We start from the raw sequence: 24,222 nt of genomic DNA, 5'->3' as shown, positions 1-24,222 counted from the left end.
AAGAGACGGCTTGCTCCACGGCGTCCCCAAGGGAAAAGAAGATGGAGGAGGTCTATTCTGGGAGTTTTCGGGTGGGCTGATACCCTTCACCTTGGACAAAACCCGCGGTTTCGTCGTTACTTTTGTCGCGGATGGTGGTTTTGTCGGAGTTCCCGGTGCACGTGCATATTGTTCTGCTTGGGATGGAAAGGCACGGGAAGTCGGAAGTCTTGGTTCGTCGCAGAAATTTGCCATGATGGAGAGCGCCTACGACGGTCGGCCGATGAGAGATGCATTGAAGATGGGGGGTAGGGTAAGGAAGGGCCGAGTCGTCCTTGGGCGGCACACACACACACACATACACACACGCACACTACAGGCACGATTAGAATCGGCAGGGCCATCATGGAGTGACCTGGGTGGGGCTGTGCGGGTGGATGTGTGGATGAAAAGAATACGAGCACGATCGGATTTGTACCCATGTTGTGCGTTGAAACGGAGGTATCGGAGTCACAAAGATTGGATTAAAGGATCGCTACACAGCATATGGTTTTGGGGTTCGGAAAACAAAACGAGAAAAGGGGGGTTGGCTGGCCTAGCATTGTTTCGCTTTGTGGAAGGGTGTAAGCCCCCCCAAAACCTATCCATCTGTATCTACCTGATGTGCCACATAACTCCCTCCAGTACATAAGAGTACGTACTTGACAAGTGAACACGCCGCTCAGCTCCCGTCATCGGAGACTCGCCTAGGGAGGAGGTCCGAGGCCACACACCCGACACCACCAAGTGACCAAAGACGTCATGATGGCCACGGCATTGGGAAAAGGAGGGTGGCATGCAATGCAGGCTGCGGCAACACCCGCTGAAAAACGATCGCCTCGGCGGCGAGGTTGTATTCGCGGCCGTCGAGTCAATCAGGACCGCTTGGTGTTGAGATGGAGTGTCCTTTTTTTCGCCAAATGGAAATTGTTCAATAGGTGTAGTGTCCAGGAAGGAACAAAGGACGTTGATGAGGCTTCCATGGGGGCAAACGCACCTTGTCACAGCCCAGAGCCAATCACGGTTGGCCTTTGGCCCCCAAACGGTTGTCCCGCTGGCTCGCTGTGGCAACAGCTCAACAATGACAGCTGAGCACCACAGCTCCTTCTGGCAAACTCGGCCCTCCCCTTTTCTTCCGTCCTCGGCTGAGTCCCTTGGCTCAATGAGTTATTTTTTTCTACTTTTCGCATTCGGTCTGTCTCTCTCCCTTCCCGGGAGTTCGGACTGTGGAGATTGGGTTTGGGCCAACACAAGTTGCCGGATGAGTTCGATGCTGCGCAATGCCTGGTTTTTTCGCTCCGTGGACCCTGGACACATCGACTTCTGACCGCCGTGGTTGGCCAATCAGACATCCGGATCGCCGGCACATTGAACACGCGAAAACCCGCTAAACACCGCTAACCAAGCTGCTGGGACCAATGGGCTTTGGAGGCGGGGGTTTCGACTCAGCGCCCTGGCCAGTCCCAACGATGTTCGCAACCACAACCACATGCCGAGCGACCTCCAAGTCGAGGGAATTGATGAAAGTTGATTCGGGGGACGGGGCCTAGGGACGCAGGGAATTCGACTCGTGAGCATGACCTGAGCCTACCCTCCCAACCTCCTAGCCTCTCATTCAGGCAAATCAACTGAATCCTCCGGTGTGTTTTTACCCCCCACCCAGCCGGCCGCGAAACGACACCTTTGCATGCATCCTTCTCCGCATTGCGCCGTTACACTGCAGCTACCCCTCGGTGTCGGGTCAGACGATGAACGCGCAAACAGGGAAAAAAAAAAGGTAAAAGGACGCAAATGGCTGGGGTTGGTCAACCATGGTCCATGAAGCGTGATACCTTCCGAGCTGGGATCTTGCAGGCACGGAATTAAGACACTTTCGTGGGGGGTGCTTTTCGATCTCGTCCAACCCGAGCACCAAGATCGCACGACAAGAGCGGTAACGCATGAATAGTCCCCTTGGTGCGAAAGCCAATTGGCATCCAAGGCTGGTGGTCACGACAGGAGGACTTCCTAACGGCGAGTCGGCAAACACAAGAAGATGGACCGGATGTTGCGGCCGTGGAGTTAGCCCGCATGAACATGGTCACGGGAGGGCCCCCCGCGAAACCCCGTCACCGCACCCATTGGTGGGACAGATGGCGGCTTCAAAGGTGTCACGGCATCGTTCTATTTCCGTTGTGGGCGGCCCGGGGCTTTTGTTGGTACCGATACCTTTTCACGTGTGACGCCAAGGTATCAATACATGCGGAGTATACCGCAACCACACTCGCCGATTCTCCAAGCGACCGGGAACACCGACCGCCGGGAAAACCGGCCCCCGGATGTCTTTCGATATTGCCTTGATGAGGGGCCGAGACATGAACCAGGGGGCTCTGTTCGTTCGGCCGCGAATTCCCCATCAAGCCCGCTCGATTCGAACCAAAACCCCGGCCCCTGTTGAGCTGGCATCCCTCCCGGATCCCATACCCGCAGTCCGGCTCGCGAACGACCTGCAAAAGCCCCCTTCGCCTGGAATTCTCCTTTCCGCGCCACAACGCATCAAAAGCCGTTCAAGCAACCAGAGCAGGAGATCGTCTGAAACAAAACGAAGTTGCCCAGACCACACGCACAACCACGATGTCATCACATGAGATCTCTCGGCGAGGCTTTGACCCATGCTCCTATCCCCAGTTCCTGCTCCACCAGCCTCGGCTCGGGAAAGGAAAGACAAGAAAATGAGGTTTAAGGGGAAAAAATACGTACAAAATCTAACTAGACATGAAACACGATGTCTCGTCATTTGTCAAGTATTTGTAATTACCACGCTAATCTCAACGCAGCTGTGACCTCACCGGCTGTATACGACGCGTGTCGACATACACATGTATGGACACAATAGGCTGTTTGAGAAGGTTGTCATTCAGGGCAAGGGGCGGCTTGGCGTCATGTCTGATGCGGCTGCGCTTGTCGATCTCCGAGAGCCTCACTTTCCTTCTACGAAATTCGATGGCTTCCACTCAAGCCACGCGAGCATCTCAAAGCCAAGAAAAACAACACCCTGTCCAGCTGGGAACATGGGGGCCTGGCAAGCCGGCGAGCTGACAAAGCCAATGTCATTCGCATGGGTTAGACATGGGTGGGTAAGGAGGGAGTATTCGTAGGGTAGTGGTATTGTGTCCGTGTGGAAGGGAGAAGATAATGTGAGTGAACTCAGCTATGATTCAACTGTATGTTTTGGAAGTCGGGGAAACTACGTTCACGAGTGGTTTGTTATATCTGATCCGGTTTAGGTTCCGACCATGGGTTCGGTTCGGCTCATGTTACACGACAGCAGAGCAGGGAGAACCCGTCACAACACGGCATAACTTATTCTTTTGATTAACGGGTGTACAGGTTATCCGAAACAACAGGCCATTCAAAACAAGCAAAACCTTGCTAGGCACGTAACGCTCGAGATCATCGCTCGCACCGGACCCCTGGTCTTTCAGCCCTGTCTTGCCTCGCCCTGTTGTGTAGCCTTCCCTTGCAGCCTTGCTCTCCAGGGTTGTGAGCTCTCAATCTCATCGTCGTCCTTGAATACACGCGGTTCAACAACAAGGGGTTCCCTGGTCTTGCCTTGTTTATGGCTCTGTTGAGAATTACACTAGTTCATCCGCTCATCGGTTACAGCAGGCGTTTTATCTCGAGACCCGGAAGGAGGAAAGCGAGGTGTCTCGACGGCTCTTGTCCCGCTAATTATGTGAACCGGGCTGATGGCCAACTGAATACGTGGAATGTTTAAGAGGGCATAGGACCTGACAACAATTATGCTACCGTTATAACTCATGCCGTTTACTGATGGGGGGGCAGCCAGGAGGGCATACGTCGTGTTTTCAACAGTGTGGTTATGACATGATCCTTAAGTTGCTAATTATACCCAGCTTTGAATGATAACTCCGGTTGAGAAATCACGGCCGTGCAAAACCAAAATATCATGGATCATATAACCGCGTTCAACCTTTGTACAGTACAAGGATATGTGACATGAGACAAGTCGACTATTTCTGTAATTGAGTAATTGCCTTTTTACACTATGATCCAAGGAGAGGAGTTGAATTGGAGATGGTATCATCCATGTCCGCCCCCTGATGTTGCCGCCTGTTTTTTCGGCATGACTTCTTGCTCTTAAATTCATGTTTGAAATACGGACGGTAGATGCGGGAGTGCCATGTAAAATACACAAAGTCATGTTTTTCAACAGTTGATGTCGTTGGGGATCTTTTAGCCGACATATAAAATATAATCGTTCTGACTGCCTACCGTCCTCTGCGGAACTGCTTGGATGCTCAGGAGAAGGACTTCAGGTACACGAAATCAACAACTTAGTCGTGACCGATAATAGTATGTTTGTGGTTTCTATTGTCTGAGTTGTTGGGCGCCAAACTCAGTGTTAGAAAGAGTTGCCCTAACCTTACCGTCAGGATCTAACACTCGAAAGAAAGGTTATCTGAATACGCCACCTTTCTCTATCCCGCATCGTGCCGGTCCATCTATGATGAGCGTCTAGCATGACTGAACAAGCCCCGGAAAACCAGTTCATCGTTGCTAGCGAGAACATGAGCTTGGGGAACACATGGTGCGTGAATCAAAGTGCAGAATATCGATAGTTCGGTACTCTAAGATGACCCGACCGGTGTGGGCTAGTTAGACTCACATCTTACATCCTTCCGTCTTTGCGTAATTGTATGTGTGTTGGGCAACACCTTGGAGAGACAACCTCCGACGGGGAACGGCTCACACATCCGTCCATCTAATCCTCAATTGTTGATATGTTGCGGCCACGCTCACGGCCAGTGGTATGCAGGTTGACACACACATATGCGCCGCTGATATATACCTATCACATTCATGTTCGGCGACTCGAGAGATGATGGAGAACTCTCGACGGCTGATCCAATCCGGTGGCTCCATAGGCCTTGAGCAGTCAGCGGGATCGTTACGGGGCACTGGTTTGACTTTTTGATGATGGTTCCGGGGCCATGGTGTACAACTAGCCAACTTGCTTGCCAGTACTATCCCGGCCCAAAACTCATTCCGATCTCCTAGGCGTGCCCTGCGCTGTACTGAATACACCCCTTGGCTCTGAAGCCGTCGTCTGGGGACACGGGGGCGAACACACGATAAATCACTGACACGTGAAGACACAGTTCAGCGAAAGCAAGAGAGATTTGTCGGGTATATTAGGCGCTGCCCATATCGTAACAAATGACCTTCGTAGTCTTCAAAAATGCGTGTAATCCAGAGGCTAGGCATTACTCATTAGATACCAAGAACTTGACACATATCTCAGTAGTGACCTTCCCTTCTCCGAGTCCCCTGGGACAAAATTTCGGCGTGTCATGTTCATTCTCATCTCGTCGTGATCTTTCTGAAACCTCTTGAACCCTAAAACGCTAGAATTGGTCTGCGTGGGGTTAGTAACGTATTTCCGGGTATGGCGTGGAGCAAAGTTAGATCTTCATACCTAGTGTCATGCTCATGCTCACTGCGAATAAAACGTTAGCCTTACTTCGTGATGGCCGGATAGGGGTGCGCGTGTCATGGGGCTTATGGATGGCAGGTGGCTTACCATCGGTGGCCGCAACAACAGCCTGGAACTCCTCGAAGCTGATCTTTCCATCGCCATCCGTGTCTGCCTCCATGATTGTCTTGTCGACAATCTGCTGCAGCTGCTGGTCCTTGAGGTTGTTGCCAACCATCATCTTCAGCACAATAAACAGCTCGCCGTTGCTGATGTAGCCGTCCCGGTCGATGTCGTACACCTTGAACGCGAATCGCAACTTTTGCTCCTTGTTGCCCTTGCTGCTGAACGCGCTTAACCCCGAAACGAACTCTTGGAAATCAACATCACCACCGCCGTCTTCGTCGAAGATCGCTATCATCCTAATGCCGCTGTTAGTCTTGGGAGTGGGCTATAAGCAAAACACCTGGCATTGGTACGAACCTTGTGGCGAGTGGGTTTGAGGATATTTGTGGTAGGCTCAAGAACTCTTCCCGCTCGATTGTGCCAGAGTTGTCCTGTATTTACAATGTAAGCCGCTATGTACTTCTAAAACAAATCCATCCTCTCACACAGCACGCACCTTGTCCAGTTTCATAAACCTCTTCCGTAGCCTATCAACTTCATCCCGGTCGACTGTTTCGAACGCATCTCGATTAGCCACCTGGTTTCTTTGGGCTTGTAATATCAGGCTCCAGAAAAAAGCGTACAGTTAGACCCTTGGACAATGTTGTCCAGCACTGCGCTCGTGGTGTTGCCCATCCTGCAGGGTTTTGCGAGTATCGCTCTTGTTTCGTGTCACTGGTTCGTAAATCCGCTGCTCGTCGCTTAGCTCGAGAATTTGGGGCAAGAATGGGCGCGGGTGTAGAAGGCGGGGCGTTTTATTACAAGTGACTCGGAAGTGACGGGTTCAAGGAGGAGGCGAACAGAAATCGTCGTTATGATGATGCTTCTGGATTGGGGGTCGTAACGCGAAAAGTGGCGGCTGCATCGGCGAGGCTGAGGCGGAATGGCGTGTGTTTGGGGCTGCAACAGGCCCAACAGCGGGGTGCGGGGTGCGGGGCGAGCCACAGGTCGAGGCACACCAGCCACATATTCCTTTGAATTGTGGCCCATGCACCGAGCTCGGCCATGGGCATTGGGGAGTCATGACACAGCGCCTTGGCGCGACCGTCCGCGATGCACGTACTAGGGGCGTCCGGGAGCGCACCTTGCGAGCATAAAAGTGTGAGTGGGACACTAATGGGGTGAAGTGCTATGTTTTCTCATCTCGTACTCTAACATACTCTGGTCCCCCAAGTTTTTTCAAACTTCAACAAACTCCTGTTCGGGAGGAAGGCGCGATTTCGCGGCTGCGCCTCTGAGAAATTGACTGGGCTCGAAATGGACTTGGCTATGTGGGTCGTGCCTTCAGGGGGCCAATCGCCCGAAACGGCGTCGCTGGAACCTGCCGGGAATCGCAAACTCTGCAGAGGCACCACAACAACGTCAACTCACCAGGCGACGAGACTTTGGCCATCAAGATATCATCAACAACCCCAGTTTTGCGTCAAAAAACTCGGAAACCCGTTTTTTTATGGCACGTTGAATGTCAGACAACTTTTTTTTTCGGGGTTTCCCCAGGCTTTTTGCCGAAGTTGCCATCCTGAACCGCCATGGCGACTCGAAAAGTTCGGTACAAGAAACTGAGTGTTAAAACGCCCTTGGGCGTGCTCAGAGAGAATCAGATCGATCGGGAAGAGTATGAATCACTTACAAACGAAGCCCAAATCGCGACCGGAGTCGAACAGGCTGAGGAAAATGTGAGTAGATATCTCCGACCATCGCGTCGTATCACGTGTTTGTGCACGTGCCACATCGTGTTCACGTCAACAACATCGCGGCAGGGGGGGTTGAGACCGACCTGACTTTCTGTTTTTTTAGGAATACCATTTGCAGGCCGTCCTGCAAAGTGCCGGGGTTGCCGTCGATAAGGAAATTCCCGTGCCGCCTCCTCAGGAGAGTACCCTCAACTATGACGAGCTTTACGCTCGTCCGTTCTCCAAAACATCCACATACATTCGCTTCTCCCAGACGGTAGAAGAATCTGTAGGGTGCATGTATGATTTGACGGAGGACGATGAGGTATTTCTCAAGTCGTACAACCAGAAGCGGGCCGCTTCGGCCCAGCTCTCGGAGTTCGATTTCGAGATGATTATGGAGGTATTTGAGGACACGTCTGAGTTCAAGGCCCCGTTTGCCTCGATAGATCAGACCATAGTCCCGTACGATGATATGCTTCGGTACCTGCAGGATCTTGACAGGAGGACCAAGGTCATGCCGCACGCCAAGGAAATCTATGAGTATTGGAAATCCAGGCGGCAGGCTCTGAATAATCAGCCCCTGCATCCAACACTCAAGTTCGAGAAGCATCAGGAGAGCGATGAGGCGGATCCCTTTGTCTGTTTCCGGCGTCGTGAAGTCCGGCAGACACGCAAGACGCGGGCGAGAGACGTCCAGAGTGCCGACAAGTTGAAGCGCTTGCGGAAGGAACTTGAGGATGCTCGTCAGTTGGTGCTGGCTGCCCACAACCGTGAGGTTCTGAAGGCCGAGATGTTGAAATCAGATCGTGCCATCTTTGAGGTCCGGGCCCAGCTCAAGGAACATAAGATCCGGCTGGGTATCAAGACAGACGATGAAGACCTCATCAACCAAAAGGTAGGCCATCTCTTTGTGTTCAACCTGCTCTGCATCCGAATTAGCACTGACACTTCGCAGCCACAAAAGCGGAAGGCTCCCGATGTCCCCACCGTGCAGCGGCCACCACTGCCTGCGCAACTTCGCGTAGCCGTTCGGCCAACGCACCCCGAGAACGACCTTTCCATTTATGCCGACCGCCAGGCTGAAAAGGAAAATGAACTTCGTCTCGACATTGAGAAGAAGGTCCTTAGCCATACGGAATGGAACCGTAACCACTTAGACCTTACTCGGGGCCCGTTATCTCCTGCCCCTGGGCCCCGGCGTGAGCCAGGGTTCCGACCTGCCAAGACGCAGTACCTAATGACGCCACCGACTTCTGCGGCGTCAGACTCTTTGGAGGAGCCAACGGCAATGGACCTTGACAAGCCTGAGGAGGACGTTGATGCAGTTTTCCACTTCCGCGGTGTGACTCAGGACCAGGAGGCGAGGAAGAACCCCCCTGCGTACCGACGTCGGATAGGCCGCCTCGGTCGGTTGTGGATTGACCGACGGGGGATGGCAAGCCCACCCCATGATGTGGGTGCGGAGACCCGAGACCGGTGGAAGTACGATGAGTCGTCGGATGAGGAGGAAGATCCGCCTAAGTATGAGGTTGACCCCTTTGACACCAACGCCCTGAGGTTTCGTGCTTCCATCCCGCTTCCGCCGTGGATGACGAATCGCGCTGCCGTCCCTACTGCCCGAGTACCACTTCCGCCTCCTCAACTGCCCCCGGCGGTGCCGCAGTTGCAACCACCGCCGCATCCGCAACAGTCACAGCAACCCCCACCGCAGCCACCAGTACCGCCTCTGCCTCAGAACGCGACCTAAGAAGCTGCTGACGTGTCGTTTGGGTGGTCCGTGTCCGCGCTTCGAGTGTTATCGGGTGTCGGCAAGAACATGGTCGTTACTGCTCTGTATATTCCCCTCAATAATCCGATGATTGCATTTTAGCGAAAACTTTGGTAGAAACGTGGATTTGGCCCGGCGAGGAGTTTGGTGTCTGGGGTTTTTGTCGATGATAATGTTAGGCGAAGCCGGCCATGTATATATGAAATACCAAAACCGCTGCTGCTATGCGGCGTGAAATTCTGAGTCCGGGCTTTAGGCCTTTGATACTTTGTCAATTGGTGGGACATGCTGAGAAATGTTGAGATGACTTGTGAGGGTTGTATCTTGCAGAAATGGTCGACGAGCGAGACAAAGTTGTGCGAGGCTGGGTGCTTGCCCAATGCGCCATGTGCGTATTATCTTGACGACATAATGCGTTATTGGGAGTGTTGAATACCGCCTACGTCAAGTAGTGCCGAGCATATGTTGTGCAACGCTGCTGAACGCTTGCGAGATTGAGCTTCGTAGGCGTGGCTCAGCGAGCTGCAAACCCGGAAAAGTGGGTCACCGGACTGAGTCTTATTTCGTGGTAAAATCGGCGATATCTAGCCGGCGGCGGACGGGTTTTGTGATCCCGGGTGTAGTATTGACGTTGCCTCTTAGTATGGGAATAGAAAACAGGCCGCGCGCCGGTTGAAACGAAGTAGTGTCTCGGGCATCTCTAGCAACAAACCGGGCTGCTGCTGTGAGCGCGGTACTTTCTCGGGGAAGCGGTTGAGGCGCGGATGACGGTCCGAGGCACAATACCTAATGCATCCCCACATCATAATGCCCTCGCTATTACCCAATCCGGTCTCTGGAGTCCACGAGCCAGCATAGAGATGCTGGTTGTGTTTCTACCCCGACAGCTTGAGCACGGTACCGGGTTGGAGCTGGGAGGTATGGATGGAGGCCGAAATGGACTGGTAGATGTTGTGAATTCTGAGTATGCTGTCATGAGAACATCATCTTGATGATAAACAACGAACGACGGTGTTCGATAGTTGCTTTCGTGGGCGAGTTTTGCACAACTGGGAAAAAACCGGAGAGTTAACCATTGTATTCTCAATAACGGAACGAAACCCTCCGACTCCATAAGGTGTCATGTTTTGGGAACGCCTTCAAGTCTAAAAAGGACCAGGCAAACCTACCTTTCTAGAGCTCCAACCTTCTACCGGATGTCTCCTCTCGGCGCCGACCTCTGGAGTTCGTGATCCGGAGTTAGGGCGAGGTCCAGTGGTGGCTGTGGGTTTGGTGGTCAGCTTCATGACTGCGCCGTCAAGATGTTCGAAGTCATTGAGACGGAGTTAGAGCTTGCGGGCCGCAGAAGATATAGTTTCAAACCCGAGGATGCGTAATAAAACCTGCCTCTGTTATGTCTTCCGGAGGCAGAAAAGTTGTGAGGTTGAAGACGAGGGGAAGGTTTTGTGTATGGGGAGGCTATTCTCCCAAAAACGCTGGCTCCTGGATCTGTCGCAACTGCGTGGATGTGGACCCCGAGCGCCAATGGCCGGCCGGCGCACGTGCCACATGCTTGACTGATTCCCGGTCGGTACGTACCTTGGCCCCTCAATGTGGAATGCCCCACTGACGAAATCAACGGCTTGTTAGACCCCGCCATGGTTCAAGGGCTGGCGACATCAAGTTCGGTGCTTGTTCACGAGAAGAAAACGACAGCCAAATCTTTGATCAAATCCTGATCAAATTCCCAGGAGAAAATAGAGGGACATTAGTCGACAACTATCGAGCCTTTTCCTAGTCTGAGTTCACCTCCGGGCACGCTTCACGATGGGCATCAACATCGCCAAAAAGGGGCGGCGCATCGCCCTTGGCTGCGAAGGCTCAGCCAACAAGCTCGGCATCGGCGTCATTCTCCATGAAGGGGACCCAACCTCACCAAACGCCACCTCTACCGTTCTCTCCAACGTCCGCGACACCTTCGTCTCCCCGCCAGGCACCGGCTTCTTACCCAAAGACACAGCACGACACCACCGATCCTTCTTCGTGCGCGTGGCCAAGCAAGCCCTCTCCGACGCTGGCGTGACCGTCGCCGACATCGATTGCATCTGCTACACCAAGGGCCCCGGGATGGGCGCGCCGCTGGCATCAGTCGCCGTGGCGGCTCGAACGCTCGCGCTGCTTTGGGGCAAGGAGTTGGTCGGGGTGAACCACTGCGTCGGTCACATCGAGATGGGCCGGGCCATTACAGGCGCCGATCACCCCGTGGTGCTGTACGTGTCCGGAGGCAACACGCAGGTGATTGCGTATGCTGAACAACGGTACCGCATCTTTGGCGAGACGTTAGATATCGCGGTGGGGAATTGCCTGGATCGGTTCGCGCGGGCGCTCGAGATCAGCAATGATCCAGCGCCGGGGTACAATATTGAACAATTGGCTAAAACCGGGGGGCGGGTGTTGCTGGACTTGCCGTATGCCGTCAAGGGGATGGATTGTTCCTTCAGCGGGATCCTGACGAGGGCCGAGGAGCTCGCGGCGCAGATGAAGACTGGGGCAAAGGGGCCAGATGGAGAACCGTTTACGGGAGGTGATTTGTGCTTCAGTTTACAAGAGACGGTATTTGCGATGCTCGTAGAGATCACGGAGCGGGCAATGGCTCATGTGGGCAGTAATCAGGTGTTGGTTGTCGGTGGTGTCGGCTGTAATGAGCGGTTGCAAGAAATGATGGGTCTCATGGCGGCGGACCGCGGCGGGAGCGTTTACGCTACGGACGAACGGTTCTGCATAGACAATGGCATTATGATTGCGCATGCGGGGTTGTTGGCATATGAGACGGGGTTTAGGACGCCCATTGAGGATAGCACATGTACCCAGCGGTTTAGAACAGACGAGGTCCTCGTAAAATGGAGAAAATAGTATATGCCTTTCCATGGTGCACACTGATTTACCTGTGATAACATGCGGGCCACCACCGTAACAGCGTAAGTGGAAGTCTCAACTCCTAAAGCCGAATACGAATACAGTGTATCTTCGTCACCCATTCCTTTCGCCGGGATCATGAAAAGCATACGTCATGATGAGCACCAATTAACAGAAGTTAGGCGGTCGCCAGCGCCTAAATTTCGGCATCATGTTGGGGGGAGACCACCAGGTGGGCGGAAATCAACCTCCCTCATTCATTTACCGTGGGTTTGTACACGATTGTCGTTACATACTATAGGTATAGTTAGCATCAGCCCCAGCAGCCTAGGCGCACTCGCAGACTTGCCTTGCTCTTATATCTGGTGGTTGCCGAGACAGCTAGCACCTTGTTCTTGATATTACTCGTGGCGAGGTGATTAAGCACGGTGTGATTTGGTTGAGTCAAGACACTATTGTCGTCCTTCCTCGGCGTTGCCGCATTTAATATGGGCTTGCTCAGGAAACCGGGGAGACCGGGTGGATTCGGTAGCTTCTCGGTGGCCAAGACCGCATGCTGGTATTGTGATGATTCCTCGGCTTGATCCAAATCAGCGAGGTATTTAGGAATATTAGGCTTGAATAGGTCTGCTGGGGGGATATCCCGATCCCTCGGTGCCGGGTTTTCACCGTCCTCCTCTGCTGTTGGGGCTGTTTCGGTTTGAGCCTGTGCTTGTGTAGGCTTTGGCTCAGACGCGCCGTCCGTTTCGGATGCCGTGGGTTGCAGATCGTCTGGGCTGACCTCGATGTAGTTGACCAAGTTGTTACCGAAGTCAACGGTTGTGGGGTAATCTGGTGTCGTCTGCATCTGGCCGTCGACGAGGAAACGGATATGGTGTGTTCCGGGGAGAATATGAATCGTAGTCGCAAAGACACCCGGCTGCCCTTCACTATAGCAGGCGGCCCCGTCAGCAATCCTCGGCGAAATCCTCAAGGGGAACGGGTTCCCTCAATCTCTAAAACTTACACTGGCTGCAGTCGAGTCTTGCGGTTCCACTGGAAGATGGTGCCGGTAACATAGACCTTGTCACCGCCGTGCCGCCATTCCAACCTGGTGGGCACAGTGGGTCGGGTTTTATCAACCAGCAACTCTTCCGCGTCTTCTTCTTCCGGAATTGAGTTGTCGCTCAGGTTGGAGGGAGGATGTGCGAGTGTCGCCGTATCGAGCCCCTCGATATCCGCTGCAATCGGCTCGGTGACATCCGCCGGGGAAATGATCGGAGACCCCGGCGTGTGGACTTCCTCCTCAATTGGGAGCGGGAGGCGCGGGGGGCGCGTCAGGTATGAGACTTCTTGCATACTGCTGAGAGCATTCACGGCAACTTCATCGCTGTCGTCGAAGTGCGGTGATCTCGGTGATCGGGGTGAGGAGGGAGAGTTGAGTGGGTTCGGTACAGCTACGGGTTTCGCAGGTTCATCGCATGGGATGGGGTTGGCCGGCTTGACGTCGACGGGTTTCGCGGAGCTCGTTACGCTGCTGGTGGCGGTGGTGGTCGGGGACGCAGTCGAGGAGTCCGGTGCAAAAACGCTGGAGGCGAGGGGTCGGTGCTGCAGAGGCTTTGTCCGGCTGGCGACGCTGCTGTTGCTGCTCGACGGCGGTTGGACAGCAATGCCCTGGGCCTGCGTGAGCGACGGTTCTGGCGGGGCAGCAACCCCGAGGCTTTGCACGGGAATGGGGTTTCTGACTTCGCGCTTCACCGATCGGTCATGTTGCGAATTGGCTTGCGATGACGATGGCTGGTTCGCGGATTTGGATGTGGAGGGGTTATTGCCCATTTTTTGCGGTTTTTCTTTTTTTTGGTTTATTCGGCCTCGGCTACTCGGGGTTCATTCACGATAGGCGGGACAGCAGGCGCTGGGGTAGAAGACGGGGCGAGACTAATGCGCTTCGCTGTTTAGTTCATTGTTTGGGTGGCTTGAACGGCGATGGACGTGGGTTTTGGGATGTCGCTGGAGTGACGACTAGAAGCATTTGAAGACGGCCTGACTGAGATCGATTTCGGATCGTTGGAAGGAGAAATGGAGAAATGCATGGAATTCAAGGAAGTTTCGATGAACAGAGCAGATGGACCGGGATGCTCGAGATTCCCCCACCTAAGCAGCTTGTGCATCCGTGCCATCCCTGTTTTATGTATGTACAGACAACGGATCCGTCTTGTCGCAGCCTCATAAAGCGCCTGGCGGTATCAGTGAGCAAGACAGCCACCACTCGGGAAACCTAACTGCACCAACCTTTAAAATCACTGCACGCCGCGTACTTTTTCTATTCTCCCACCCGTAACGCACCCATTTTCATCAATCCAACAACGCCCGGCCAGAAGAAGAAAGAAAATGTCAGAAAATTTCGTCGCGCCCGGCCAACAGCGCTACCTACGCGCGTGCATGGTCTGCTCCATCGTCATGACTTACTCCGTAAGTTGCCCGCTCACACCAAGATTCATCCTGATTCAGTGACAAAATCACACCATTCTTGATAGATACTGATGCGTCCATATCAGCGCTTCCGGGACGAAGGATGCCCCAATTGTGAAGAGTTTCTCCACCTCCAAGGCTCCCCCGATCAGATCGAAAGCTGCACGTCCCAGGTGTTTGAGGGCGTCATCACGCTGTCCGACCCAACTAGGTCTTGGGTCGCGAAGTGGCAGCGTCTCGACAAGTACGTGCGCGGAGTGTACGCGACCAAGGTGTCTGGCCAGCTTCCGGACGACGTGCGAACGACGATTGAGGAAGAGTACCGCATCACGTATATCCCGTGAGTACTATCCTGCCTCGCCACGTGGCGTTATCTCCCTAAAGAAGAGAATCAAGATCAAAGTAACTGACAATCTCTTAGACGTGACGGTAGTGCAACGGAGGCAGACTAAGTGTTCACTGGGACGCGCCGTCTTGGCAAACAGGCAGCATTAGGCGATGGAGTCAGGGAGTTTGGGAACAAAGGCTGAATTTTTTGGTATTGCTCAGCTATCATCTTCTATCAATGATGAATCTCATTGTGATCTAAAAACTGTTGGTATCATTGTGGCCATCCTGTATGCTCCCCCAAAACGCCGAGAAATGCACTACAACCCTCCCCATCGATCCCATTCTACCCCAACTCCAGAACACATGCGATGTGGTTCAGCTAGAACCGCGGCCTCTTGTTGGGGGGACCGCCGCTTCCGGCCTCCCGTGACCTCTTACGCTCCATTTCCTCCTTCATTATCCTTTCGGCCTCGCTTACCTTCTTCGGCTGCGCGGCCATAACCTTCTTCGGAGCGCCAGCAAAGGCATTTTTGAAGACATTCTTCTGTTGTGGCTTCACGCCGAACTTGAGCGACACCGGTTTGACTGCTGCTGCCTCCACCGGTTTTACCTCCTCTTTTTTAGGTTCCCCATTACTTGTCCCGTCTGCAGCTTCGGAAGCATTGTCGTTCTCTTTAAACGGGGGTGTCGCGCCCGCAGGTGTAGGAGACTTGACCGCTGGTTTCGCCCCAAAGTTCAACTTGATCTTTTCCCCTTCCTCCCGTTTCAGCTCCCTTGCTTCCTCCTCTTCCCCTTGCCCGTCCCCTTTAGCCTCGGCGGCCTTCTGGGCTCGTTTTATTTGTTCTCGCAGCAACATCTGCTCGCGCTCCTCGTCCCCCTTATCCTGCATCTCCTTCCGACGCACTGCCTCCCTCCGCTTCATCGCCTCGGGCGAGTCGTCGATCCACGCAATGAATATCCCGTCCTCCTTCTCCTCCGCCCTAACAATCCCCTCCCGCGAGATGTATTTGACAAAGTCCGTCAGGGAATGCCACTTGGTTGAGTTCAAATGGATGTGGTCGCGGCGCGAAATGACCTCCTGGTAAAACTTGTTCGCGTGGATGCTCTTCTCCCCGTGCGCTGTCTTGAGCAGCGACATGAACTCCGTCAGAAATTCTTTGCTGTATTCCTCCTGTACGCCTTTGAAGTTTTGCCCGGCATCGAGCGCGCGCCGCATGTGGGACTCAGACTGGCAGTGCATTTTGAAGGCGTTCTCGTCGCGACATGCCTTTTCGCAGATTTGGCAGTACCAGCGCAGCCGCGTCAGGCCCTTTTGTTTCATTTTGTTGGACAAGTATTTCGTCGACCCAGGTTCGGCTTTCCCCATCGTGAATCGCGGGGACTCGCTGCGCGGAGTCGAACGACGGGTCTAGAGTGGTTTTACTGGAGTGGTGCGAAGAAGTCAAACGGTGAGACGGAGGAAGACGTTCGGGATCGGAGGGCGATTGTGCTGGTTGGAGAATGTCGTTAGTTTGGGAAGCGGCATGCGCTCAGTTAAATGGACACCACCCCATGGTCGGATCTCGTGCTTGGCAAGGGGTCGCCACAAGAAACCGCCTCTCCGCCTCGGATAACCCTAACCCTTATTTACCGAATTACGCTGGTGACGCTCTAACAAACAAACCCCTTTGTGACCTGTTTTGAAATGAATGTTGATGGCTTGAATTCCAAAACGCCCCTGAGATGATAGATTCTATGTACAATTCAAAGGATATATAGCAAACCATGACTCTACTCGCCAGTCCACGTCTCATTCCACGTCAAATTTGAGACTTGACACGAGATCGCGACCACTTCTTTTCCAGCCCGCTCTGTTCCAATATCAAAAAAAATAAAAAATTGTGCAACATGCTTGACAGCGCCTTTAAATCAATAGCCCCTATTCAAGGAAGGTAAAGAGGCTCGTGTGCAGGATGTTCATAGCCCTCTCTGCATCACGGGCATCAATGACACAAGATATGTTGATTTCACTCGCGCCTGAGGGAGGAGTTAGCATCAGGTAACTGAGCAGCATATACTTGAGAGGTTCAATCCTTACCCTGCGAAATCATCTCCAGATTGACCCGGTGTTCACCCAGTGTCGAAAACATCCTCCCCGCGATACCCACCATGTTCTTCATCTCGGCGCCTACCAGGCTGAGAATGGACATGTCGTGCAACACGCTGACCTCGCCGCAATCGGCCCGGAGTTGCTCCACTGCGTGGTCAAAGTTGCCAAACTCGGAGCTCGCCGTGTGGACGGCGATCGAAACGTGCACCTCGCTGGTAGAAATCAGGTCCACAGAGATGCAATGCTGATTGAGGATGGAGAAAACCCGCGCCAGGAACATGTGCGCAATCGACCGCTTGTTGGAATGGATGTTGATGATGGAGATCTTGTCCTTGACCGTGACAGCGGTCGGCCGCTTTGGCTTCTTCCGAAGTGATGGGTCCGAGGGCTGCCGGGATCTTTGAATGCGCTGGTCGGATGCCAACAAGGGGTCTGGCCTCACAATGGTGCCTTCGCCCCGGGGGTTCTTGACGTTCTTGATGCGGATCGGGATGGGTGGTACCGCCTTGATGACCTGGTCCATAGTCAAGTGGTGGATAACCTCGGAGCCGTAGAACGTCAACTCTGATGCCTCGGCCGGGGTGATGTATGGGATGAGTCTCGCGGTCGGGACCTTCGTGGGGTCGGCGGTGAAGATGCCGTCCACTTCCTTCCAGATCTGAAGCTCTTCGGCCTTGAGGCCGACGGCGACTAGTGATGCGCACAGATCCGTGTACCCGCGGCCAATATCGCCATCCATGAGGCCGCCGGGGACATTGCCAAAGAAGCCAGTCACAACGGGAACCCTATCTCCACAGGCCATGATTTTCTTGCAGATGGCAGTTGAGATGCGCTTGTAAAATGTGGAATCAAGCCTGCCTGGGCTGTCACAGCTGAGGACGCTGGCCAAATCAATGTGCTCGGCATCGACCCCCTTTTTCACATGCAAGTCAGCATACACGATGGGAGATCTAAAAGTGCACGGTTTTGAGGCCTACCCTGTCTTTGAGAAGGCATGTCATAAATCTGCAGCTCAGCTTCTCGCCGAAGCTTATGACTCGATCCTTGGCGCGGGAGTTGATTTCGAGATCGAAGCTCCGGGCAGCTTGGAGGTAATCAATGAGGTGCTGGCACTCATTTTCTGTATCGGCTTTCACCAGTGCGCCGAGCTGGGGATCCCGAATGAAGCTATCGACGGCAGCCACATGGTCGGAACAAATCTCTTGCACAATGTGCTTGGCGTTCCCCAATAACTCCTCTTGGACATTGTGGTCACTGGCGGCGGCACCAATGGCGCGGAGGTTCTTGTACACCTCCAGTAGCCTGCATGGAAGAGCACGTTGTCAGTCATCCCACTGGTTGGTTGACTAATAGGAGGCGCCAATGTCATGGTCCGACGTCTTGGTACGTGGGGTAGCTCGCGTGGTGGAGGAGAGAGGGTAAGACGGGGCTCACCTGCTCGTCGTGCCGGTCACCTTTTTGCCGGTACTCCGTGCTGAGCACACAACCACCACCCGATGATTCTCGACATAACTCCTGAACGGCTGAGTTAGCTTCTCGTGCGCTCTCTCAACTGCCCCGAGGTGAGAAAATTTGACGGGATGACGAAGGCTCATACCGGACAATATCCTCGGCAATTCTGTCCGGAAACTTGCCGACACTGGTACCCCCGAATTTTTGTACCACCCAGCCGCGATCGCTCTGGTTTTTCAACAGTGGCCGGGCCATCTCCGGTTTGTTACTGAGGGACAGTGGAGGGCTCATCGAAGCTTGATGAGCGGGTGTGACGGGGTTGGAAAGGTAGCGACGTTGGTGAAGGTTGGTTTGATATAGTCAATACGGTGGGTGAGGAATGATGGCTCCCAATGGCTTTCACAAAAAATGTTGAATTGTTTTGTTGTCTCGATATTCGAGGCTTGACAACAACCCGGGAGCGCGAGGGGGAAGGCCACCTTTTAACGACAACTCAGACGCTTCAAGATTGCTCCGGTTCTCGAGTGTCAAGGGGCCTGGTGAAAGGCTCGAGCAAAGCTCGGTCAGAAAAAGATGGGGATATCCTCTTTGGGGAAAGGTCGAATAAAGCGCCTGCGGGATGTGTTGCAAAAAGAGAGTGAATTCGCGGAATGAGTGAGTGGGTGACGGTTCTCGAAGACCAAGCCACTGAGGTCAGGGATGGGGGTGATGCGTGGCTAAAAGAGGTGTGTTCAAGCAGTGTGGGGGGAGAGGCGACGGCTTGGAGAACGGTTGGAGAGTGCGTGACAGGCGTCAAAAGCCTTCATTTCATCCACCCGAGCCCGGCGGCTCGTTTTCGAGTCACCAATGCCCAAACGCCTAATTCGGAGGCAAGGTTTTCCACAACTTGTTCTTCGATGGAACCCCTGTCTGGACGCGGACGAGGTGGGCCATGCGGTGGTGTCGGCAGTGGGCCTTCAGAGGTACTGGGGGGCCGAGGGGGCGCCAACGGTGGAGTGCAGCTGAAACCTGCAAACTGGAAGACATGTTCAGGGTCGTGCAGCATCGACAACATCAAAATGCTACGTTTGGATATTGTCAGCTCGCAGGACGCCGCAAATTTTACTTAATTGAGAGACACACATGTGCACGAGCAGATTTTCTTGAATTTGACCGGTTCGCCTGTTCCATTCACAGAGAGTGCGTCTGGAATTTGTGGATATTCGCTTCGGTTCTCCGGGGCGGCTCCTTCCAAGCGTCCATCGCGGTCACAGCATCAGCAGCAGCGCTCCCAGCGGTGACTCAACCCACTCAAGCCACTTGAGCCACTGGGCAGCACGTCTCCTGGCCCGTGCAGCCCTAGCAGATCTGGAGTTGATCCAGATGGCAGGCAGGGATCGGAGCACCCGGGCATCCACCCGCATCAACACCCGCGCATCCGACAAGCGACAACCAAGCCGTCCCATTGTCCACCGCAACACCCTTTCCGAGCGGGCATTAGTCGGCCGAACCCGAGCCGCAGACGCCGCGCTTTATATATCTGGATCATCCTCTTCCCCGGAACGAAATTGACCACCTTTCCCGGTAAATTCCAAAGGACAGGAAAATTCGCTTCCCATCGGCAAAAGTGCCAAGACGATTCCGATTTCCCCGACCACCCTCCCACCGCCCAAGTGGCCCCCCAAAAAACCCAGTCCACTGCTTCACCGAGCATCCCAGGTCCCCAGCCCACATCCCGGGCGGCTCCCACGCACCCCAAGACAAATGCGGGATATCCTCGCGTGTGCTCATGCCCGGCGCGGGACGACTAGCAAAGAAGAAAAGGCATCTGGGCCCAAGCCACCCGGCCCGAGAGTGGGGATCCGCCGGGCTTCCCGTGCTCCCATGGGAACCGAGACATCGGCCACGCGGGAGGAGTCGTCGCTGCCGAGGGTGGGCGTGGTTGGGACGAGGGTTGCGGACCGGTCTTTCCAAACAAAGCGACCGAGGTCGTGTGAGCATCTGCCGACATGAGGATAGTATGACTTTCGAACCCCCGCGGTCTTTGGAGCGTGCCTTATATTAGGTAACCTTCAACCCGTCGTCTGAGACATTCCTCCCCACGTAGAAGTTCGAAAGGCTGGCTCTCGGTGGGGGGTCGTGTGACCTAATGCATGCTGGCCCTTTTGGGAGTAACATATGAGCGTGTGAAGATCCCGCGTTTACAAACCCAGAGGGGAAGGTGAGGAAGCGAGAGACGGATTTATTTGATGCGAGAACTACCCTGTTATGACCACTCGAGTCTGACGTTGGGGGGAGACGCTTGTTGATGACAGCACCGGCAGTAAGCGCGTATTCGAAGTCATTGTTCGGAATTCCGTTTGGTATTTTACACTAGGCATGAAGACTCGGTAACTAACACCCAGCTTCTTTGGTTACACAAAGCATCGGCGCTGGCGTATAATTCCTAGAGGCCTTATTGTTGCCCCACCGCCTTTCGCCTCGACCCTTTCTCCTGTCTTATTCGAGTGGAGATTTCTTTCACCCTTCGATGGGTAAGTTGTAGCTTGTGTGCAGCACATTCGACAAAATAAACGCAAACCCGCCTTCCCCGCCGTACGCCCGTAATGCAAGTCCATCCGTCATGTCCGAAAGGCTAGGGAACGAGATGGGGGGGCGTGTATCTGACGGGAACCAAAAAAGGGCGTGGCCCCAAAAAAATCGTCGCCGGGCCGTTTCCATGTCGCTAAGACGAACGCCATCCTCCCCCCGCCACTTATGCCCAGCAAAACGCCGTGGCTATTGATTCCAAACCACTTATTTAACGGTCCTTTTTCTCTTTCACCTCTTCGTCATGCGTCTCTTCATGATCCTCCTCGTGATCCTCTTCATGGTCCTCCTCTTCCTCCAACCGGGCCTCAATCTCCTCCACCTCTGTGATCCTAGGGACAGCACTCGACGGTCTTTGCTCAGCGGGAACATCACCCCCGCTCATCTGCCACTCCATCAGCTTGCTGAAAGCACTGTTCTTGTCAGCGCTCAACGCGGTGTAGCTGCCGACCTCGGCAACGGTGCCTTCGCTGGAGAGCACGATGATCTGGTCAGAGCGCTTGATAGTCGACAGGCGATGGGCGATCGAGATTGTGGTGCTGCGGCCAGCGAGCAGCGCGGCCAGGGCCGAGTTGACGAGCGTCTCGGACTCGGCGTCGAGAGCGGAGGTCGCCTCGTCTAGCAGGAGGATATCCGGGTCTTTGAGCAGCGCGCGGGCGATGGCGATGCGCTGCTTTTGGCCGCCTGAGAGCTGCGCACCACGCGCGCCCACCTGGGTCTCGAGGCCGTCGGGGAAGTCGCTGATGAAGCCGCAGTTGGCCTTCTGGGCGGCCGCGATGATCTCGCCACGCGTGGCTGTCGGCTTACCGTACGAAATGTTCTCGGCAATGCTACCAGAGAAGAGGACGGGCTCCTGCGCGACCATTCCGATGCGACGACGGAGAGACTTGACATTCATCTTGGAAATATCGACCCCGTTGATAGTGATGGACCCGACAGTCGGGTTGTAGAAACGTAGCAGAAGAGACGCCACAGTTGACTTGCCGCCACCCGAAGGTCCCACAATGCAGACATTTGCGCCTGAAGGGATCTCGAAATCCAAGCCGTTGAAAATGTTGACGGCCGGTCTGGTAGGGTAGGCGAACGTGACGTTGGAAAACTTGATCGGGCCCTGAGCGGATGTGACCTTGACGCCAACGGTCTGGTGGATTGTGGGCCGGCGGTCCTGGAGCTCAAACAGACGGCTTGCGGCGCCGACTCCCTTCATCAACTCGGAGTAGAAACCGCTGAGCCCAAAGAGACTGGATCCTGCAAAGACGGTGTACATCATGAACGATGTGAGGTCGCCGAGAGACAGGGCTCCGCTGCGGACCAGGTTTCCTCCAACGATCAACATAGCCACGATGGTCATATTTCCGCCCCAGCTCGTGGTTGCAAAGAATGTTCCAGAGAGGAACGCGTCTCTCTTACAGAGCGCAAAGATCTTCCTGACCTGCTTGTTGTAGCGGTGTATTTCCTGAACCTCGCCAGCAAAAGCCTGGCTGGTCTTGACGTTGCCCAGGCGTTCCTCCGCAATCTTGACCATGGATCCCACGTTTTTCTGGATCTGCCTGCTAAGCGTTCGGATACTGCGGCCATATAGGAAAGCGCCGACCGCCATGGGAGGGACCATGACCAAGATGAGGGAAGTCAACTTCGGGCTCATCCAGGCCATCATGACGAACCCAGCTCCGCCGCTGACGAGGGATCGCAGGCCGTCCGACATGTTCTGGGTGATGCTCTTGCCGACAATAACGGTATCGGAGCTCAGCCGCGAGATCAAATCACCGACCCTATTGGCGTCGAAAAACTCAGCGTCTTGGACGTATGTTCGACGGTAAAGCTGGGTACGCAGCCGGGCCACGACGCGCTCGCCAACGATGCGCAGCAGAATAATCCGTCCAAAGTTAGCCGTGGCGCCAATGGTCAATACCGCAGCCAGGCCGAAGAAGAACTGTCGAAGGCTGAGACCAAAGATCTCCACCTCGTCAAACGAGCCCTGGGTGGAGAGATCCATAATCCGGCCGACGGAGAAGGGAATCGACATTGTGACGGCGGACGAGATGAGCAGGAGAAAGAAGGCTGCACCCAGCCAACGAAGCTCCGGTCGCGCAATCTTAACAAGCCGCCAGATCTCGGACGTGCCGGGTTTGCCCCGCGCACCAACGCCTTCTTTAGAGAGCCGCGCGCTCATGTTGATCTGAGCGGCTTTGGCTGCCTTTGCACTTCTCTGGAAACCGTGGGCCTTGAGATGCTGGTCGACATCTTTCTCTTGTGAGTCCTGGGACTCTGAATCCTTCTTGCCAATGCTGGCCGTGTCCTGTTTTGGCACAACCTTTTGCTGGAGGGCCGGGCGTGTCATCGAGAGTTGGCGAATGCTGTTGGCTGGGGACGCCCAGCGGGGTTGGGCCAGGCATTGTCGAGATCCAAGAGGGAGCCGCGCAGCGGTATTAGAGAGGACAGTCGGCGAGGGTGCTGGGGGTATCGAGGGGCCCTTTCGGACACCGAGATCGGAAGAGAACGGTCGGGTCGTCTGTCGGCTCGGGCCGCTGACGGGGAGGATAGGGAAAAACGAGAAAGCGGGCGCCGGCGCAGCAACCGGCATTCCCGCGAAGCCGAAGCCGGCGTTTGCTCCTACGCCGAGGGCGCGTTGGGGGAGCAGCGCGGCGCGGCGCAATGCCACAGCCGCCGCTCCCGAAACCATGGCGATTTAGTTGGTGGGCTGCGTCTTGTCGTTGTCCCAGAGGCCCGGCCGTAGTTCTTCTGCGCGTTATTTCGGGATGCGGGATGGATGGAGGGTTGTCATGTTGCGGTCGCGGGGGTCAGTGAAAATTGCCCAGAGACCTCATTCCTCGTCAATTCGGTCCCGGTGTACGTCGCAGGAAAGGGAGAAGGAGCCTGGGCGCAAAAAAAGAAAAATCACCGGGACGATGATCCATGAGGTTCCGCCGGTGCTTCAAACTTGGCGGGTCCCCTGTGTTCAGCATTTTTCTGGGCGAATCGGGATTCCGTCATGCGCACAGCGCCGAGCCGCAAGCAGCTGTGGGCTGTGGCGACCCCAGGTGAGTTAGCTGCGGGCTGTCGCTTGAGGGGTGGACAGCTGTGAGAGGCCGGTCGTGGGGTCTGTCCCGCTCGGCTTGGCGGCCAAGGCGGCCGGTACCCCTGCTCACTTTCCAGTAACCTCCACCATAGGAGAGAACCGGGCAGAGAAGAAAGGGGAAGGCTAATCCCACATGTGATTCGATGATGGGGCAACAACCTCACAACCTGCATTCCACTGTTCAATAATGAATTGATATTCACGTCAACGCCCATACCCCTACAGTTAAAGCCTGTACATTACGCCAAAACATTG

The 24,222-nt window shown here is 54.6% G+C and overlaps 8 protein-coding genes across 8 annotated transcripts; 3 read left to right on the top strand and 5 right to left on the bottom strand.

Annotated features, from left to right (window-relative positions):
• Nucleotides 1-5,426: 5,426 nt before the first annotated feature.
• C8A04DRAFT_24022 (uncharacterized protein) lies at nt 5,427-6,295 on the bottom strand (the record flags this gene model as incomplete). The annotated part of the gene is made up of 6 exons (XM_062778933.1): nt 5,427-5,437; nt 5,498-5,518; nt 5,603-5,916; nt 5,978-6,051; nt 6,117-6,169; nt 6,244-6,295. 6 exons carry the CDS (start codon nt 6,293-6,295, stop codon nt 5,427-5,429), a joined length of 525 nt encoding a protein of 174 aa, XP_062641594.1.
• An 893-nt stretch (nt 6,296-7,188) lies between these two features.
• C8A04DRAFT_33697 (enhancer of polycomb-like protein 1) lies at nt 7,189-9,082 on the top strand (the record flags this gene model as incomplete). Its single annotated transcript, XM_062782563.1, has 3 exons — nt 7,189-7,335; nt 7,457-8,230; nt 8,291-9,082. 3 exons carry the CDS (start codon nt 7,189-7,191, stop codon nt 9,080-9,082), a joined length of 1,713 nt encoding a protein of 570 aa, XP_062641593.1.
• Nucleotides 9,083-10,909: 1,827 nt separating this feature from the next.
• C8A04DRAFT_24020 (glycoprotease family-domain-containing protein) lies at nt 10,910-11,995 on the top strand (the record flags this gene model as incomplete). Its single annotated transcript, XM_062778932.1, has 1 exon — nt 10,910-11,995. The coding sequence occupies one exon, from the start codon at nt 10,910-10,912 to the stop codon at nt 11,993-11,995; it is 1,086 nt and encodes a 361-aa protein (XP_062641592.1).
• A 316-nt stretch (nt 11,996-12,311) lies between these two features.
• Nucleotides 12,312-13,813, bottom strand: C8A04DRAFT_24019 (5'-AMP-activated protein kinase beta subunit, interation domain-containing protein; the record flags this gene model as incomplete). Its single annotated transcript, XM_062778931.1, has 2 exons — nt 12,312-12,927; nt 13,005-13,813. 2 exons carry the CDS (start codon nt 13,811-13,813, stop codon nt 12,312-12,314), a joined length of 1,425 nt encoding a protein of 474 aa, XP_062641591.1.
• Nucleotides 13,814-14,368: 555 nt separating this feature from the next.
• Nucleotides 14,369-14,901, top strand: C8A04DRAFT_24018 (Spt4/RpoE2 zinc finger-domain-containing protein; the record flags this gene model as incomplete). Its single annotated transcript, XM_062778930.1, has 3 exons — nt 14,369-14,449; nt 14,536-14,789; nt 14,871-14,901. The coding sequence occupies 3 exons, from the start codon at nt 14,369-14,371 to the stop codon at nt 14,899-14,901; spliced, it is 366 nt and encodes a 121-aa protein (XP_062641590.1).
• A 257-nt stretch (nt 14,902-15,158) lies between these two features.
• C8A04DRAFT_24017 (domain of Kin17 curved DNA-binding protein-domain-containing protein) lies at nt 15,159-16,100 on the bottom strand (the record flags this gene model as incomplete). Its single annotated transcript, XM_062778929.1, has 1 exon — nt 15,159-16,100. One exon carries the CDS (start codon nt 16,098-16,100, stop codon nt 15,159-15,161), a length of 942 nt encoding a protein of 313 aa, XP_062641589.1.
• Nucleotides 16,101-16,697: 597 nt separating this feature from the next.
• On the bottom strand, nt 16,698-18,611 carry C8A04DRAFT_8690 (Aspartate/glutamate/uridylate kinase; the record flags this gene model as incomplete). The annotated part of the gene is made up of 5 exons (XM_062785207.1): nt 16,698-16,795; nt 16,857-17,781; nt 17,846-18,170; nt 18,303-18,411; nt 18,446-18,611. 5 exons carry the CDS (start codon nt 18,609-18,611, stop codon nt 16,698-16,700), a joined length of 1,623 nt encoding a protein of 540 aa, XP_062641588.1.
• Nucleotides 18,612-21,099: 2,488 nt separating this feature from the next.
• C8A04DRAFT_8646 (ATP-dependent permease MDL1, mitochondrial) lies at nt 21,100-23,571 on the bottom strand (the record flags this gene model as incomplete). The annotated part of the gene is made up of 1 exon (XM_062785191.1): nt 21,100-23,571. One exon carries the CDS (start codon nt 23,569-23,571, stop codon nt 21,100-21,102), a length of 2,472 nt encoding a protein of 823 aa, XP_062641587.1.
• Nucleotides 23,572-24,222: the final 651 nt, after the last annotated feature.

This window comes from Dichotomopilus funicola (genome assembly GCF_033296635.1).
Source record: "Dichotomopilus funicola strain CBS 141.50 unplaced genomic scaffold C8A04scaffold_1, whole genome shotgun sequence".
Classification (NCBI taxonomy): Eukaryota; Fungi; Ascomycota; class Sordariomycetes; order Sordariales; family Chaetomiaceae; genus Dichotomopilus; species Dichotomopilus funicola.
Note: the sequence above shows the minus strand (reverse complement) of the source record. Positions and strands in the feature narration are given on the sequence as shown.